Here is a 17,623-nt window from a genome sequence, read left to right on the forward strand (position 1 = left end):
TAACTGTAAGAACTATCTCTTGCCAGGACATCATTGAGGAAGTCACGGCAAACTACATCCGTCAGCATCTCTGGTCTGCTCCTGAAGACTTGCTCCTTCGCTTCCAGGACACCACCTCAGGACCCAGCCTTAGGGAAGAGTTTGAAGCTAGGAAATCCTTTTTGGGTGATCAAATAGGAAATGTGGTCAAGATACAGGTATGTGACTCATCTGCCACTCCTTGCGGAAAAATGTCCTGTCCCCTGAAAATGTTTAATTTGAAAAGAGACAGTCAACTGTCAGCATTCTAACAAATAATCCTGATTGCTGATTTTTTGTATTACTTAATCAGCCGGCATTAGTCTGCTTTAGAAAGCCTTTATGAAGAGAAATGTCTTGATGATGAATGACTTTTCACCCATGGCTTCCTAGACGTATTTGACTTGTTCAGATTCACCTGCCAGTCACCTAGTTGGAACTAAAAAGACAGCTTACATCAGAGCTGAAATCATGTTTCTCTTACCAGCTGGATCTCTGTGTGTCACCTGACAGGTTTTAGGACTAATGGATATTGAGCGGCACCTAGCTTCTTCTAAAAGAATTCAAAAAGAATTCTTTTGAATTCTAAGAGAATTCAAAAACAGATGAACTGAAACAGATTTAGCATCTCTGAGGGTCTTTTCCTTTTTATAATCTCACATGCTTATTGGGTGGGGGCCCTTTGGGAACTATACTGGGGCTTGAACTCAGGTCCTTGTGCTTACTTGCTTAGTGGGAACTCTACAACATGAGCCATGCTTACAGCCATTTTTTACTTTAGTTGTTTTTCAGATAGGGTCTCACACTTTTTGTGTGGAGCCAGACATCGATCCTCCTACTTTCACCAAGTTGTGCACCACCATGACTATAGTCACTGTTCCTCTGAACCTATAGGAGAAATTCTTGGGTTTTGTTTAAGGAGGGGAGGAAAAGAGGATCAAAAGACTGTATGTCTTAACATCTTGTTGTTGAGAAAGGAAGAATGTGCTACATTTAGGCATTTTTTCTTGGTGTCCTGAGTATCTTCACCAGTTACCATACCAGCTTCTGAAAGGCGGTTAGAACTTTCTCCTCACTTAAACTGTTGCTGACTGTGGACGTTTGGTGAATATTTGCTTTGGCAGGTAACCTTAAGATTTCCTAGACTGAAAACTTTTCAGTTGCAAATCTATTCTTTTGCAAGTTCATCTTATTTTTCTGCCTCCATATAATGTTGTTCAGGGTAGAAAATGATTTTATACACTTTGTCTTCTTGTGTCTTGCATATGATAAATGCTGTTCTCAAGTTGTTAGCAAGCAGAAATGACTTGTGTGTGTATGTGTGTGTGTGTGTGTGTGTGTGTGTGTGTGTGTGTGTGTGTGTGTGTATGCCACTTTTGGGACTTGAACTTGGGGTCTTGTGCTCTCACTTTGCTTTTTCTGCTCAAGGCCGATGCTCTACCAGGGGAGTCACAGCTTCACTTCTAGCTTTTTGGTGGCTCATTGGAGATACGAGTCTCACAGACTTTTCTGCCCAGTCTGACTTTGACCCGTGATCCTCAAATCTCAGCCTCCTGAGTAGCTAGGATTCAGGCATGAGCCATCAGTGCCCAGCTTAGAAATTACTTTATAAAAGAAAACTTTGCTACAAAACTGACACTCAAAAGATTGTTTCTTGGGCTGGGAAGGTGTCTCAGTGGTAGAGTGCTTGCCTTGCGTGCATGAGTCCCTCAGCACCACATAAACAGAAAAGGCTGAAGTGGCACTGTGGCTTAAGTGGTAGAGCGCTAGCCTTGAGCTGAAGAGCTAAGGAACAGTGCCCAGGCCCAGATTTCAGGCCCCGTGGCCAACCAAAAAGAAAAAAATTGTTTCTTAGGTAAGCCAATGAGTTTCCAGTATATTCTTTTTTTTAAACAACTAGCAGACAAAAATCACAGGATGTGAACAAAAGCCAGCAAATAGAACCATCTTGGCTCTAATTTTGCATGAAATTCAAGGTGGCAGCTAATATGATACAATTAGAGCCAACCCCAATGTTCTCCAACATTATAGACACGGAGTAGTATTGTAGTGGAAAAGTTACTGAAGAATTTCCTGATACTAGAACTCAAGGCTAAAACCCTGAGAGGGCCACATGGAGCCTTTTCCTCCACCTCACCAGAGGTGGGATTGAAGAAGAGGCCATCAAGCTCCGAACCACCCCACCATGCCTTCATTTCACTGCTCTGACAGTTGCCTGACAAAGAAAGCATGTGGTTTCAAGATAAGCCCATTTCACAGTTGTGGACCAGAAATAAATAGCTGTCTATAACCTACTGGCCCCTAAGACAGAGACACCATGAGCCAAATGACAAATTGTGCCCATCTTGTTTCAGGCCAATTCAGCCTGGAGTAGGGAAATGTCTGATATTAGAGCACTTCCCCCTGCAGAGGGCTTTCTAATTCCCTGACCAGACACATCATTTTACCAAGTCCTTGGAAAGAAATACAGGAGTAGATCTTCTAGGCCTGAGCCAACTATCCCCAGGCTCCCTCACCCTGCCTGCCACCCATCCCTTGCTGAGGAACTGGGTAAGAATGTGCCTAATCTACCATCCCACCTTCTAAGTGCTACTGGAATAAGCCAGTAACCCAGGCCAACACGAGGGGAACACAAGAAGAATCTACGTTTTTGCATTGTTTTGTCTTTTTGAAGAGCTTCAAATTGAACTAAGAGCCTGGCTGATACTAGGCAAGCAATACAGCACTGAACTATACTCCCAGCCAGATTGGGGGGGGGGGGGGGTTGTTGTGGGAAGGAGAAGGTTAACCATAGCCTGAACTCAGGGCCTTGTGTTCTTACCCAGCTTGCTTGCTAACAGTTGGTGCTCCACCACTTTAGCCATGCCTCCAGTCTGTCATTTTGCTGGTTAGAGATGGTGTGTTACGTACTTTTTTCCCCAGGTTGGCTTTGAACCTAGATTACAGACATATGTCACCAGCACCCACCTGCCATACTATTTTGAGCAGTTAGAAGACTGATAAAATTGCATAAGTTTGGAGTGGAGGTATGGCTCAATGGTACAGAACTTGCCTAGTATTTAAAACAGAATTCAATCCCCAGGACTAGAAAGACTATCATTGCCTAAGTTTGAGAATGAATGAGCCAGGAAAAAAAATCTCATAAATGAAAAAGAAATTTTTATATCAAAAAGAGAAAAAGGCGTGTAATATAAAGGCATAAGCTATAAGTGAATATCTAAAGATACTTTTCCAGAAGACAGAGAAAGAATTTATCCTGAAACTGTTTTATGCTGTCAAAGAATTTAATGACACAGACTTAATGAAACAAAGTAAGATGATAGAATAAAATGAGGACTGCTGCCAGCTGTGGGGATTAAGAGAAATAATGACATCTAGGATGTAAATAAATCTACTACTGCAGAATGTGAAATAGATACTGCATATATTTGAAACTGACATTAAAGAGAGTTAAAACGTGAATGAAGAGATTGAAAAAAATAGTGAATTTTCCAGTTCAGTCATAAGTATCTCTATTTATTAATCTGTCCCAATGTATAGCACTATAATTTTATTCTGGGTATGGTGGCTCGTGCCTGTAATCCTATTTGGGAGGCAAAGATCAGAAGAATTGTGGTTGGAAGCTAGCCCGGGCAAAAAGTTTGCAAGACTCCATCTTAACCAATAAGTCAGGCATGGTGGCAGTCCCTGTCATTCTACCTGCTCGGGAAGCCACAGGTAGAAAAATCAGTCTGAGGCCACATCTGGGCAGAAATTCAAGACCCCACTCAGAAGATAACTCAAACAAAAAAGGAATGGGGTTATGACTCAAATGATAGAGCATCTGCCTAGCACAAGACACTCATCTCAAACTCCAGGACTGCAAAACGAAAAGGAAAGGGAGTGGGGGAGTTAATAACAGATTGAAAAAACTTAGTTGGATAGTTTTAACAGCAGAATGGAAGGGGGGGAAAAGGAATTTCCGTAAATCATAGGGGAAAGCAATAGAAATCCCCAAGTGTAAGCAACCAAGAAAACAGACTGAAAAAAATAGTAAAGAGAGACTCGGGGCTTGGTGGACGGTACCAATTGTGTCGTTAGAGAAAGAGTAGAAAAGGACAGCCCCAAGAAAGTCCCTGTGGACATAAGGAGTGAAAAGTTCTGTAGTGTGCCAAGAGATGCTAAACCACATTGAAGAAGCTGAGCAAATCCCAGACAGGACAAACCCAAAGAAGTCCCAGCCACAGCGTGGTCAGAAAGGACAGCTTACTGCGGATCTTCAATTCCTCCTGTAAGGCCGGAAGTCACTTTGATGGTGGTGGTTTTTAAAACCAATGGAAAGTGACATAACAGGTTTTAAATGCTAAAAGAATAGTCAACAAGTGTTCTAAACCCAGAAAAACACCCTTTAGCAATAAAGAGGAAATTAGAGAACTACTTACCAGTAGTACTTTCTAAGAGAATAAAGGAAAACCTTTTAAAAGGCTGAGGACAATCAAATGAATTTAGGGATACTGAGAAGGGAAAAGAACTGAAGGAGTAAAAACAGTGTGATGTCCTCAAGCTTTTCGCTCATGGTCGAACAGGAAAGTCCATAAGATTCTTATTTCCAGTTACTACCAGCAAACTGGAAATGGCTCTATGGCTCACAGTAGAAGAGCAGAAAAAGCTCAGAGACAGTGCCCAGGCCCTGAGTTTAAAAAAAAAAAAGTAGCCAGGCACCGGTGGCTCACGCCTGTAATCCTAGCTACTCAGGAAGCTAAGATCTGAGGATTGAGGTTCAAAGCCAGCCCGGGCAGGAAACTCCATGAGACTCTTATCTCCAACAAACCACTAGAAAACCAGAAGTGGCGCTGTGGCTCAAGTGGTAGAGCGCTCACCTTGAGCTGAAGAGCTGAGGGACAGCGCCCAGGCCCAGAGTTCAAAGCCCTACAACCAACAAAAAAAAAAAAAAAAAAAAGTTAGATATGGAAAGTCCAGTATGGTTCCACATGCACAAAGGAAAAAATACACACACACACACACACACACACACACACATAATACCAATTACCAATTGTCTTAGAAGTGGAAAAAGGACAAAGGTATTATAGAAAGAGGTAAGGTCTCTTTTTCACCTTTACTGGAGATCAATATGTGAATTAAGTCCTTTCAGTTTGGATAACGTTAACCTTTCCATTCTTATGAGTATATTGAGTCCACTAGTGAAGAGATAACTACCATAATTCTTTGGAGAGCAATTCTGGCAGTAGCCATTATATAGTATTAACTTAGTTATCCCCTTCCTATGAATTTGTCTGAGCAGAAATGGTCACAGTGGTGGGCCCAAAGTGGTTTACCACAAGGAAAATGGCAACAACTTCATGCTTATCAGTAAGAGAATTGTTAAGTTATAGTAAATCTATACTGTGTCACACTGTGAAATAAATATGAAATAATGCCCATAATATATGGTTTAGAGAAAGAAGATTGTGACGTATAGTCAGATTCCATTTTGCCAAAAAAGTAAAAGCTACATAAACATATGCACACATATTTTTATAGGTTTGTATTTTACACATGATATACTTTATATATATATATATATATATATGTATATATATATATATATATATATACACACACACCTGTTGCGCATATTTCAAGAACCAAGGAGGTTTTTTTTTTTTGTCGGCCGTGGGGCTTGAACTCTGGGCCTGGGCGCTGTCCCTCAGCTCTTCAGCTCAAGGCAAGCGCTCTACCACTTGAGCTACAGCGCCACTTGTTGTGCATATTTCAAAGGATACATAATCAAACACTAATAGCAGTTCAAAATAGAAGTTAGGTGGATTAGAGGCAGATACACAGTTATGTTCTATGTTACACCCTTGCTTTGTGTCCACTGCTAATAGATCTAGGCCTGGGCTGATAGTTTGCATAAAATGTATTATTTTCTATATTTTTATTGTTCATATGTGGCATCATAATTCCTGTAATAGCTTTTTATCCTAGTCATGTCTTCTAGATCTTCTGTTCTCCAGATACAGAACACTTTCATAGTTAGCCTATGTGGCTGCCTCATTGCTACCTGCTGTGTAATGATACAGCATCTGGCCATTCCTCATTGCTACCTGCTGTGTAATGATACAGCATCTGGCCATTCCTCTTTAGATGAACATTGGTATATTTCCTTAGGCTAGAGAGATTGCAAGTTAGAAATACTAGGTGAAAGGCATATAATTTTAAATTGGATATACGCATAATTCCCTTCAAAGGACCTACCTTTCCCTTCAAAGAAATGACCCTTTATAGTTTCCTAGCCCCACTGCTGACTGCTTTGAAAGTGTGTTTGTAAAATGTTATCCTTGGGAAAAGCTGAGGGAAGGGTTCATGAAACTCCATGGGTTATTATTGCATCTTCCTATGAATCAGTACTTTTTTATTTAAATCCTAGCCATTCAGGAGGCTGAGATCAGGAGGAAGATTTCAGCTCAAAGCTACCCCAGCAAAAAGTTCGAGAAGCCCCCCTCTCAATGAGTAAAAATGGCATTCTCTGATGGATATCTGCCATTTCACCTATGCATGAAGCATAAACAGGAGGATCACAGTTGAAGCCAACCTAGGCAAAAATAATTAAATAATTTAAATAATTAAAGCAAAAAGGACTAGTGGCATAGTTCAAATGATAGAGCATATGCCTGGCAAGCACAAGGCCCTAAGTTCAAACCCCAGTACTGCCAAAAGAAAATTGTTCAGTGTGTTTCTTGTACCCGTTCTTGATCTTGAACTCAAGGCCTGGGCACTGCCTCTTAGTTTTTCTACTCAAAGCTAGCGCTCTACCATGAATCACAGCTCTACTCCTGGCTTTTTTGGTGGTAAATTGGAGCCAGCCTGGACTGAACCACAATGCTGATTGCCTCCTGAGTAACTAGGACTACAGGTGTGAGCCATCAGCACCCAGAGATTTTACAGAAGTTTCTGTTGTTATGAAGTCATACCAGCACTTAGTTAATTGTGTGTGTTTGAGGGAAATACCCTTATATTCCTTTGTCACCTGTGACCTTGGTAAAATTAAGCTATTGAATGGGCAACTGGACCCCTACCTGGTAAGTAATCATCCTTGTTCTGCTTTCTTCAACCTGAGTCCAGTGTGTGCCCCAGTGAGGTGTCTGCTGCTGACACAGGGTCCAGAGGAGATGGGAAGGGCCCCTGAGGGTGACTCAGTTCAGTACCAGCAGCAACTGATTTCCCAACTATGGGAAATCATTACTTATTAATAATTCTATAACCCCCTCTTTTCCTTAGGCTTATTGGAAGGGACAAAAACAACGCAAAGACTATCTGAGCAGGCAGCAAGTGTTCCTTGGCAACGTTGATTCTGTTGTGAAGGTAAATAGTCCTACCTAATCTGGTGATTGACCCAAACTTTTTCCCCAGGAGAGCCATTGGCTTGTGTGAGCCTTGAAGGTCAGCCCTAAGTTTGAATCCCCACTTTGTCTAATGAGTCAGTGAACTTCTTTACTCCTTTATGTGGTTATGAGAACTAAATGAGGGATTACTTTTATAACCACTAAATGCTCTTTGTCTAGAAAATCTAAAATGATGATCAAAGCTGGATGTACATCCCCTTGCTTAGTTGAATTTGTTGTTATTCTTACTGAATTTTCTAATAATATCTGAAATATACGAACATGCGAGCTGAACAACTCAGTTGTAAAGCCAACATAAAGCCAATAGTGAGAGGCAGGAGGAGGAATTTGGGTCCTGAATTTGATGTTGAGCTAATCTAACCCAATTTTCCAGGCAGGAAGATAGCTCTGAGCTAGAGATAGCAAAGGCACTGTGGTGACCCCTCTCACAGAGCAAAAGGTCAAAGAATTATACAAAAACAAACTGCAGATAAGTTGAAAAGCCAGATGACAGAACAGCAGGGCAGGGCTGGAGAGGAATTGGAAGCAGAGGCAACTGAGTTTAAAAGATACTTTAAACTGAAGATGGAGAATGATCCCCTGTACATGAGCTCCTTAATAAAACAATGTGGTGTTACCAAATAATACACTTTTAGGAAATTCTTATAAGTGATATTCAGGACTGCTTGGTGATGGCCTTGGTTTCTCTGTTCCACTGTATTTTAGATCCAGTCCTGGTTCCGGATGGCAGCAGCAAGGAAGAATTACCTCTCACGACTGCAGTACTTCAAAGATCACGTAAGGGAAATGCACGTGGGCTTGCAGCTGGGTTGCAAAGGAGCAAGATAAATGCATACTGAAAGTTAGCATTGGCTGCTTTTTCTTACATGGTAGAAATCACCACTTACAAAAGAATATGCCTGAAAGCCAGGCGCCGGTGGTTCACGCCTGTAATCTTAGCTACTCTGAAGGCTGAGATCTGAGGATCCCAGTTCAAAGCCAGCCCAGGCAGGAAAGTCCGTGAGACTCTTATTTCCAACTAACCCCCAGAAGAAGTGGCGCTGTGGCTCAAGTGGTAGAGTGCTTGCCTTGAGCTGAAGAGCTTAGGGACAGTACCCAGGCCCCGAGTTCAAGCCCCACAACCAAAAAAAAAAAAACAAAAAAACAAAATGAATACACCTGAGAGCCAAGGACGATTCATCTGTTCAGTTCAGAAATCGCAGTGAGACTCAAAGTTCACCAGTCAGGAAGAGAGAGAAAATAAGCCACAGGAAAATAGTGTAGACTAGTAATACCAAAGATAAGATTCTAGAGAAGGCCGGGCGCACGTGGTTCAGCCCTGTTCAGGAGGCTGAGATCTGAGGATCACAGTTCTAAGCCAGCCAGGGGAGAAAAGTCTGGATAAGACTCTTCTACTCACAAGCCACTATGTTGGAGATGAATTTTACAACTTTAGAGGGAGGGGAGTTAGGAAGAGGGATAGCAGGAGAAAACAAGGGAAGAGGTAACAAAAAAATAAATTTAAAGGAAAAGACTCCTATCTCCAAATAACCACTCAAAAACCAGAAGTGGCCCTGAGACTCAGAATGGTAGAGTGCTAGCCTTGAACAAAAGAGCCCAGGAACAGTGCCCAGGCCTTGAGTTCAAGCCCCATCACTGACAAAAAAAAAATATTCTAGTGAAGAATGTACACTTTTCTTAACCACTAACTTATTTAAATTGAAGCCCACCAATTTTTCAGAATTTTCAAAGGATAGGTGAATGCATATTGGATCTAAGTTCTGGACTAAAATTCTTTTCCCTTTATAGGTCTACCATTACTTAAACAGTCCCCCTATAGTCTTGCTTATATTTACAGCTAATTTGATCCCTTCTTCAAAAAAAAAAAGGAAAGAAAAAATACATGTTGAAGGCACTACATCTCTATATCATCAGTTTTAAATGGTGTCAGGTTTTCTTAGTTGCAGTATGTTATTTATCTTTAATATGCTTTTTCTTCTCCTTCTCCTCCTTTTCCTCCTTTTTTTTTTCTTCTTTCTTCTTTGTGCCAGTACTAAGGTTTTAACCGAGGGCCTAGGCACTCAAGGCTGGAGCTCTACCTCTTGAGCCCACAGCTTCACTTTCCAGCTTTTTTATGGTTAATTGGAGATAAGAATTTCCCAGAATTTTCCTGTCTAGACTGGCTTCGAACCCTAAACCTCAGATCTCAGCCTCCTCCGAAGCTAGTATTATAGATGTGAGCCGCTAGGCCTGGCTAGTATACATTCTTAATCATTCCTGAATTCTAAAATAGTGGGGTAGATGGGACTCAGGTGGAGTGGGGATCATGGCATGTCTCCATGTTTTGCAGAAAAATGAAATTGTGAAAATACAGTCTCTCCTGAGAGCAAACAAAGCTAGAGATGACTACAAAACACTAGGTAAGTGGTCACACGTGCCAACAAGCCTGGATTCCTTACTCACCACAAATGAGTACTTTCCATCTTAGTGGCTTCAGAGCCTGTGTCAGAAAAGAGCATAATGCTCCAGAAGACTTTTGGTGATTGAAGGCTCCAAGGTCTGATCTAAAGCGCAGAAAGTGCAACCAGGCCTTCCTGTTGTAAGTGGAGGGAGACAGGGATGGGGGAGGGGAGGAGTAAGAGAATTGGATAAAGAATGAAGTTGACATAAATGCTGTTATTTTTACATTACATATGAGCTATATCGAAGAAAGAATCAATTGTAAAAGAAAGTGAACAAGGAAAGGTTAATTATTCAATGTAATCGCTAGCTTATGATTTCCTCTATCTTAAGGATAAAATATGTTCATATATTTTATATGAAAATATGTTCATATAGGCTAGAAATACAAATTTAAAAAAACCCACTGTCTCATCTCCCGAAGATATAACCTCAAAGATGATAAACCTCAAATCAAAGTCATTTCTCTCATGAAGACCAGCAGAAGTTAACAAAATAGTAACATAAATGACTCTATATTTGGTTGTTCATGCTGAGTTCATGCTAAGAATTGTGCTTTTGGTTTAACTGTTGTCCTTTGAGAGTCAGAACTGCACAGAACCAAGCTAACAGGAAGATCAACTGGCCCTAGATGAGCAAGCCCTCATTGAGATTGCATAGCTGGACCTTTTAAGTCATTTTTATTTTACTATTTCTTCTTTTTTTTCTGGTACCAGGACTTGAACTCAGAGTCATACACTTTCACTCTCTTTTTCACAGCCAGAGCTCTACCACTTGAGCCACACTTCCAGTCCAACATTTTGCTGGTTAATTATAGAGTCTTGCAAATTTTTCTGACTAAGCTGGCTTTGAAGCTTCAGGATCCTTAAATCTCAGCCTGCTGAGAAGCTATGATTCTAAGTGTGAGCCAGTGGTCCAGCTCTATTAATGGTCCTAATGGTTCATCCCAGATAGTTTATTCTTAATCTTTACTGTTGTTCGCATTAAGCATGCTTTTTAAAAGTTGGTTTTTTAGCCAGACGCTGGTGACTCACCTGTAATTCCAGCTATTCAGGAGACTGAAATTTGAGGATCACAGTTCAAGGCAAGAAAGTTCGTGAGAATCTAAGCTCCAGTTAGCCCCAGAAAACCAGAAGTGGTGTTATGACTCTTTTTTTTTGGGGGGGGGGTCCAGTCATGGGGCCTGAACTCTGGGCCTGAGCACTGTCCCTCAGCTCTTCAGCTCAAGGCTAGCGCTCTACCACTTGAGCCACAGCACCACTTCCGGCTTTTTTCTTATGTGGTGCTGAGGAATCAAACCCAGGGCCTCATGCATGCAAGGCAAGCGCTCTACCACTGAGCCACCTTCCCAGCCTCCGGTGTTATGACTCTTAAGTGGTAGAGCACTAACCTTGAGCAAAAAAAGCTCAGGGATATTACCCAAGCTCTGAGTTCAAACCCCATGATCTCCCCAAAAAAGTGAGGTTTTTTTTCCCCCACTAGTCAAGAGTACCTAGTAATTTTTTGAAGCATAAAGTTGAAGTTACTATGAGAAACCTTCTTGGAATTTAAATAAGAATATACTCAGGGGGTGCTGGGAAGGTGGCTCAGTGGTAGAGCGCTTGCCTTGCATGCATGAGGCCTGGGTTCCATTCCCCAGCACTATATAAGCAAAAAGAAAAAAGCTGGAAGTGGCACTGTGGCTCAAGTGGTAGAGTGCTAGCCTTGAGCTGAAGAGCTGAGGGACAGCGTCCAGGCATAGAGTTCAGGCCCCACGACAGGACCCCCCCCCAAAAAAAGGAATATACTCAGGGGGCTGGGAAGGTGGCTCAGTGGTAGAGTGCTTTCCTTGTATGCATGAGGCCCTGGGTTTGATTCCTCAGCATCACTAAGCAGAAAAAACTGGAAGTGGCACTGTGGCTCAAGTAGTGCACTAGCCTTGAGTGGAATTATTCAGGGACAGCGCCCAGGCCCAGAGTTCAAGCCCCATGACCAGCAAAAATATATATATATATATATTTTTTTTTCTATACACACCTTATCCTCAGCTCCTTCCCATGTTCTATACAGTAAGGGCAAAGATCAAGTTTCACTTTGTAAAAGCTTTCTATTTCTGTCAAGTAGAACATCCACTCATTATTTGATTGATTGTGGGTTGACATTTACAATTCTCTTTAATGACCCTTCCTGGGTCAGCTTTCACCTAGTTCCAGCTCCTTCCCAAGGGCCCTTTGTGCTTAGAGATAGCACTTTCTGCTTCCTGCTAGCCAACTATTAATCCCTTATCTGGCTCAGCCACCAGGTCTCAGAGTCCAGGTCACTGTGTTAGCTTTCTTTCCCTCAACTTTAAGGCACAGATAGTCCTATCTTCTCAGAGCATGAGTCTTGGGAACAGTGTGAGAAAGGGCTGATAAAGGAGTGTTAGATAACTAGAAGTAATGAGCTCAGACACAAGACATTATCCACCATGTGTGTGTGTTTATTTATATGACTTTCCCTGTCCAGATTTTACAGAATCCAGAATGATTCACTCCACAAAGTTCTACCATTGGTATCTTTTTGCTGGTAATACTTTTTTGCAGACCTGGTTTCTTTCCTGTTGATATGTCAAGTGTGCCTGTTCTTCTCTCCTCAGTTGGTTCTGAAAACCCACCATTAACAGTAGTCCGCAAGTTTGTACATCTGTTAGAACAAAGTGACCTGGACTTCCAGGAAGAGCTGGAGGTGGCGCGATTAAGAGAGGAAGTAGTGACCAAGATCAGGGCTAATCAGCAGCTGGAGAAAGACCTCAACCTGATGGACATCAAGATTGGACTTCTGGTGAAGAACAGGATCACGCTGGAGGTCAGTAGGGAGGGGACAGGAGACTGTCAGCTGCCAGCAGCACAGAATAAAAACTCTCACTGCATGGTGGTCTAGCTAAGAGCACTCAGAATCTGTAATCAATTGACTGTACACAAACCTTTGTAATAAAACTAAGGCATTTATGTTTCTAAGCCAAACATCAGTGGCTCACACCTGTAATCCTAGCTATTCAGGAGGCTGAGATCTGAGGGTTTCAGTTCAAAGCCAGCCCAGGCAGGAAAGTCCATGAGACTCTTGTCCCCTAATTAAACATCAAAAATCCAGAAGTAGAGCTGGCTCAGTTAATAAAGCACTACCCTTGAACATAAAAGCTCAGGGACAGCCCTGAGTTCAAGCCTCAGAACTGGCACCAAAAAAAAACAAAAACAAAAACACCTAAATCATTTATATTTTTATAAACTTGAAAACTAATTTAAAAATATACCTTCTCTTGGATGGAAATGTCACAATGGAACTCCCTTGTACAATAAATGTATGCTAACTAAAAATCACACAAAAAATGCTCTAATATGAAAATACATGAGCCAGATGACATGTGAAGACTTGGTAGTCACTCGGTACTCAGGGGACTCTTCCTGGTGTCACCATGGAATGAGAGGCTACAGAGGACCCTGATGCATTCGCTGAAGGACACAGCAGGCCGACTCCATGCCTTGCAAAGTCATATGGCCTGCCTCATGTACACAGCGTCTGCAGTCCAGAAACCCCAGTGTGTGTTGAAATGTCTGTGTGGAGAAAAAGTATTGTGCATATATGTAAGACAGATTCTAAGCTCAGATAATTACAGAACAGCATCTTGACCTACGTGAATGACTAGAAAGACATTCAAAAGTTCTGCCATCTGGGGGAGGGGGGTATTATTATCTACCCAGGACCTCCCTGCCAATTGCCAGGCAACAGATCCTGACGAACAAGTTGCCTCCCGATTAAGACATCCTAAAACACCCCTGCATATGGGAATGCATGGTGCCCATAAGCACATCCAAATAAAAATGCTGGGGGTTTGTATTTGTTGTGAAACCTACAAATGTCAGAGCTCCTTAAAAGTGTCAAAACTGAGCCTGGTGTCAGTGGCTCACACCTATAATCCTAGCTACTCAGGAGGCTGAGATCTGAGGATAGCAGTTCAAAGCCAGCCCGGGCAGGAAACTCCATGAGACTCTTATCTCCAATAAACTGCTTGAAAACCGGAAGTAGCACTGTGGCTCAAGCGGTAGAGCGCTCTCCTTGAGCTGAAGAGCTCAGGGACAGTGCCCAAGCCCAGAGCTCAAGCCCCAGGACCAACCAAAAACAAAAAACAACAACAACAAAAACCCAGAAGTGGCTCTGTAGCTCAAAATGATAAAGCACTAGCATTGAGCAAAAGAGCTTAGGGACAGCATCTAGGCCCTGAATTCAAGCTCCATTACCAACAACAACAACAAAAAGTCTCAAAATAGTCATTTTGCAGGTGCCAGTGACTCTCACCTATAATCCTAGCCACTCAAAAGGAAGCTAAGATCAGAGGATTGCAGTTCAAAATCAGCCCAGGAAGACAAATCCATGAGCCTCTTATCACCAGTTTAACCAGCCAAAAGCTACAAGTAGAGATATGGATCAAGTGGTAGAATGCCAGCCTTGAGTGGAAAAACTAAGTGAGAACACAAGGCTCTGAGTTCAAGACCCAGTAACTGCACAAAAAAATAAATGTTATTTTTTTTAAACCGTAGAACAAATTTTTAGGGTAAGACACCTCTCTATGTCCCACTTCCTTTTCAATACACCCCATCTGTTTTCAGAAAACTGACTGGTAATGGAGGAAAGCTAGCCTTCTACAAGCTGGGAGGGGCTGGAGTGGGTGAGCTGTGGAGCACCACTGCTAGTAACTGAGCACTCTTCTGCTTGGCCAGAAGATGAGCCGTCGTCAGGCCCTGTGAGGGGCCTGCGAATGCCCATCCTTGTCCTTAAAACCTAGTAAAGACCCCACGGAACAAGCTGAGGAGACAATAAGGGAAACAGAGCCGTTTATAACATAGAAAATGATTGTGTTTTCTAAGTACTCACAAGTTTGTTGTTGTTTTAATTAAAGCTATTTAGCTGGGCGTTTGTGACTCACACCTCTAATCCTAGCTAGCTACTCAGGAGGCTGACATTTGAGGATCACAGTTCAAAGCCTGGGCAAGAAAGTCTGTAAGACACTTATCTCCAATAAATTATCGAAAAGCCAGAAGTGGAGCTGTGGCTCAAGTGGTAGAGCACTAGCCTTGGGCAGAAGAAGCTAAGGGATAGCACCTAGGTCCTGAATTCATGCCCATCACCAGCAAAAACAAAAACAGAACAAGCTATTTCAAGGTTCCGTATTTAACTGTTTTCATCATTTTATGAAATCATGTATTTGTATTATTTGTTGCCATAAAAAGTTTTAAAGGAGACTCTATTCCAGAAGATCCTGTACGCAATGTCTTTTATGGCCTTAAACTACTCTTGTATTCTACCCCATAAACTTGCAAACAGTAAATATCTTGATTTTTTTTTCAAATAAAGGCTTAGTTCACATCAGTAGATCATTTAAATAGCGTGCTCTTTTGGAAATACAACCACTGGCAGATGTAGAAAGCCTCTGTGAATATTTGAGAGTTTGCTTTACTTTCTAAAACTAAAGTTTATTCCTAGATAGCATTATGAGGCAAAGTTAAATTATTTGAGCTAGCCTCAAAATCTCAGAATCCCCATCACTGAGGCTGAGACAGAAAAACTGCTTGAACCCAAGAATCTGGAATCAGCATGAGCAACATGGCAAGACCCCATCTTAATTTAAAAAAATAAAATAAAAATTTATCGGTATATTTTTAGATACCAAATATATATCTAACATTTATTAGAAGTTAAATGTGTATCTAGAGGTTAGTTGAATGATTATGAACTGTATAGCCTTCAGTCTCGTTATTGATAGTAACGTGTCTTGTTTGATAGTAAGTATAGCCAGTCAAAGGTTTATTTGTGGTAATACAGAAGTAACCAAAAAAAAATTACTGAGGGCCATAGAATTAGTTTAGCTTGTATGTCTGACAGCCACTAAATGTGTTTTGAAGAATATTTAAAGGCAGGGGAACCTAATATAGTACCTAAAACAATATTTTTTATTATTTATTTATTTATTTTGGTCACGGGGCTTGAACTCTGGGCCTGGGCACTGTCCCTCAGCTCTTCAGCTCAAAGCTAGTGCTCTACCACTTGAGCCACAGGGCCACTTCTGGTTTTCTGGTGGTTTATTGGAGATGAGTGTCTCACGGAATTTTCCTGCTGGGGCTGGCTTTGAACCATGATCTTCAGATCTCAGCCTCCTGAGTAGCTAGAATTACAGGTGTAAGCCACCAGCGCCTAGCTATTATTTCTTTTACTGTAAAAGAAAATATATTTTTCTTTGTAGTTTTGAGTTGCATTTGTCTACTAGCCAAAAATACAGTGTCTTTTAATGTACTTTCTTAGCCATATATGTGTGTGTGTGTATATATATGTGTATATATATATGGCATATATATGAAATATTCAAATCCTTTATCCTTTTGAGCTATTTGTCTTCTATTTTTGGATTGTATGTTATTTTATTTATTTTGCATACGACTATCTTATCTAATACAGGCAGGACTACAAATACTCTCTCCCATCCTGTGAGTAGTCTTGTTATTTTGATGGTATACTTTAAACCACATAAAGTTTTAATTTTATCAAGTCTAGTTCATTTTGTTTCTTTTATCACTTGTGTTTTTGGTGTTATAGCTAAGAAACCTATTGCCTATTCCAAAGTCATAAACGTTTATCTCTAGTTCATTTAAAAAAAAAAAAAGTTTTACTGGTTTTGTTCTTACATTTAGTTCTCTGATCTCTTTGGAGTTACTTTTGTTTATGCTGTCTGGCAGGAGTCAGATTCCTTTTGAATGTGGACACCCAGTTGTCTCAGCATTATTTGGTAAACACTGTTCTTTCATTGCATTGGCTTGGCGACTACATTAAATCCTAAGAGCAAACAGATCTAGCCTTGGAGGACATGTATTATTACAAAAGCCAAATTCCCTTTGCATTTCCTTAACACTCTATCCCTTTGTTTCCTAATAAAGAAAATGAAGGCTTTCAACTGTATGTGCTGCAGGGCAGTGTGTGAGAGAGAGAGTAAGAGGTACCCAAATCAAAGGTAGTTATGTTATAACAATTCTTCACAGGATGTAATCTCACATAGAAAAAAGCTGAATAAGAAAAAGGGAGAACTGGAACTTCTGAATAACACCGACAACCAGGGGATCAAAAGCCTTAGTAAGGAACGGAGGAAAACACTAGAGACATACCAACAGCTGTTTTACCTTCTACAGGTGAGCACGATTTGTCTGGGAGTTTGGAATAAATACACTGCCTTATGTTTGTGGGTTACACTGGGTCTTTCCCCAGGCTTCTACAGTAATCACCTACAGCACCTACGAAGTACAACCACTGCCTTAAGTGCTTTCCATGCATTATGTCATTTAATTCTTACTGTAACTCCTAGGAACTGGGAAAGGCTAGGTTGTCAATTGTCAACCTTCCCATGTTGCTGATAACAATACTGACACTCCACCAGTGAATGACGGAGCAGAACTCGGGTAGTTTGACTTCATCATCTATGTTTTTTATCATCTGTGTTCGTATGCTACTGCAATCTGCAGTATGAATCTAACAGTGACCAGCAGAAGTGGTTAACCATGGGAGACTGAAGTCATTGAGCAAAGCAGATCTTTACAGACCAGTCTGTCCTTGTTCAGGGAACAGAGCCCTCAGAGCACCAGGATTAGGAAAATTCGGTGATGTTCTGTTTCATTATATTCATAGCACCACTGTTACCGAAATGAATTGTGATTCTTACATTGCTTTTACAGTTCTGGCAAGAACTACTTATGTTCCGTTGGCTGCATTTGGACTCTGGT

At 41.3% G+C, this 17,623-nt stretch overlaps 1 protein-coding gene across 1 annotated transcript in view; it reads left to right on the top strand.

The window, feature by feature from the left end:
* The window catches only part of Iqgap2 (IQ motif containing GTPase activating protein 2), a 256,337-nt gene that overhangs the window by 186,097 nt on the left and 52,617 nt on the right, over positions 1 to 17,623 (top strand). The window contains exons 17-22 of the mRNA XM_042690727.1: positions 27 to 197; positions 7,282 to 7,365; positions 8,112 to 8,183; positions 9,736 to 9,805; positions 12,460 to 12,668; positions 16,889 to 17,035. Of these exons, the coding sequence (XP_042546661.1) occupies positions 27 to 197; positions 7,282 to 7,365; positions 8,112 to 8,183; positions 9,736 to 9,805; positions 12,460 to 12,668; positions 16,889 to 17,035 (753 nt within the window). The remainder of the gene's footprint in view (positions 1 to 26; positions 198 to 7,281; positions 7,366 to 8,111; positions 8,184 to 9,735; positions 9,806 to 12,459; positions 12,669 to 16,888; positions 17,036 to 17,623) is intronic.

The sequence above is a fragment of the Dipodomys spectabilis genome, unplaced genomic scaffold (assembly GCF_019054845.1).
Source record: "Dipodomys spectabilis isolate Male_0828 unplaced genomic scaffold, ASM1905484v1 ptg000140l, whole genome shotgun sequence".
In the NCBI taxonomy this organism is placed as follows: Eukaryota; Metazoa; Chordata; class Mammalia; order Rodentia; family Heteromyidae; genus Dipodomys; species Dipodomys spectabilis.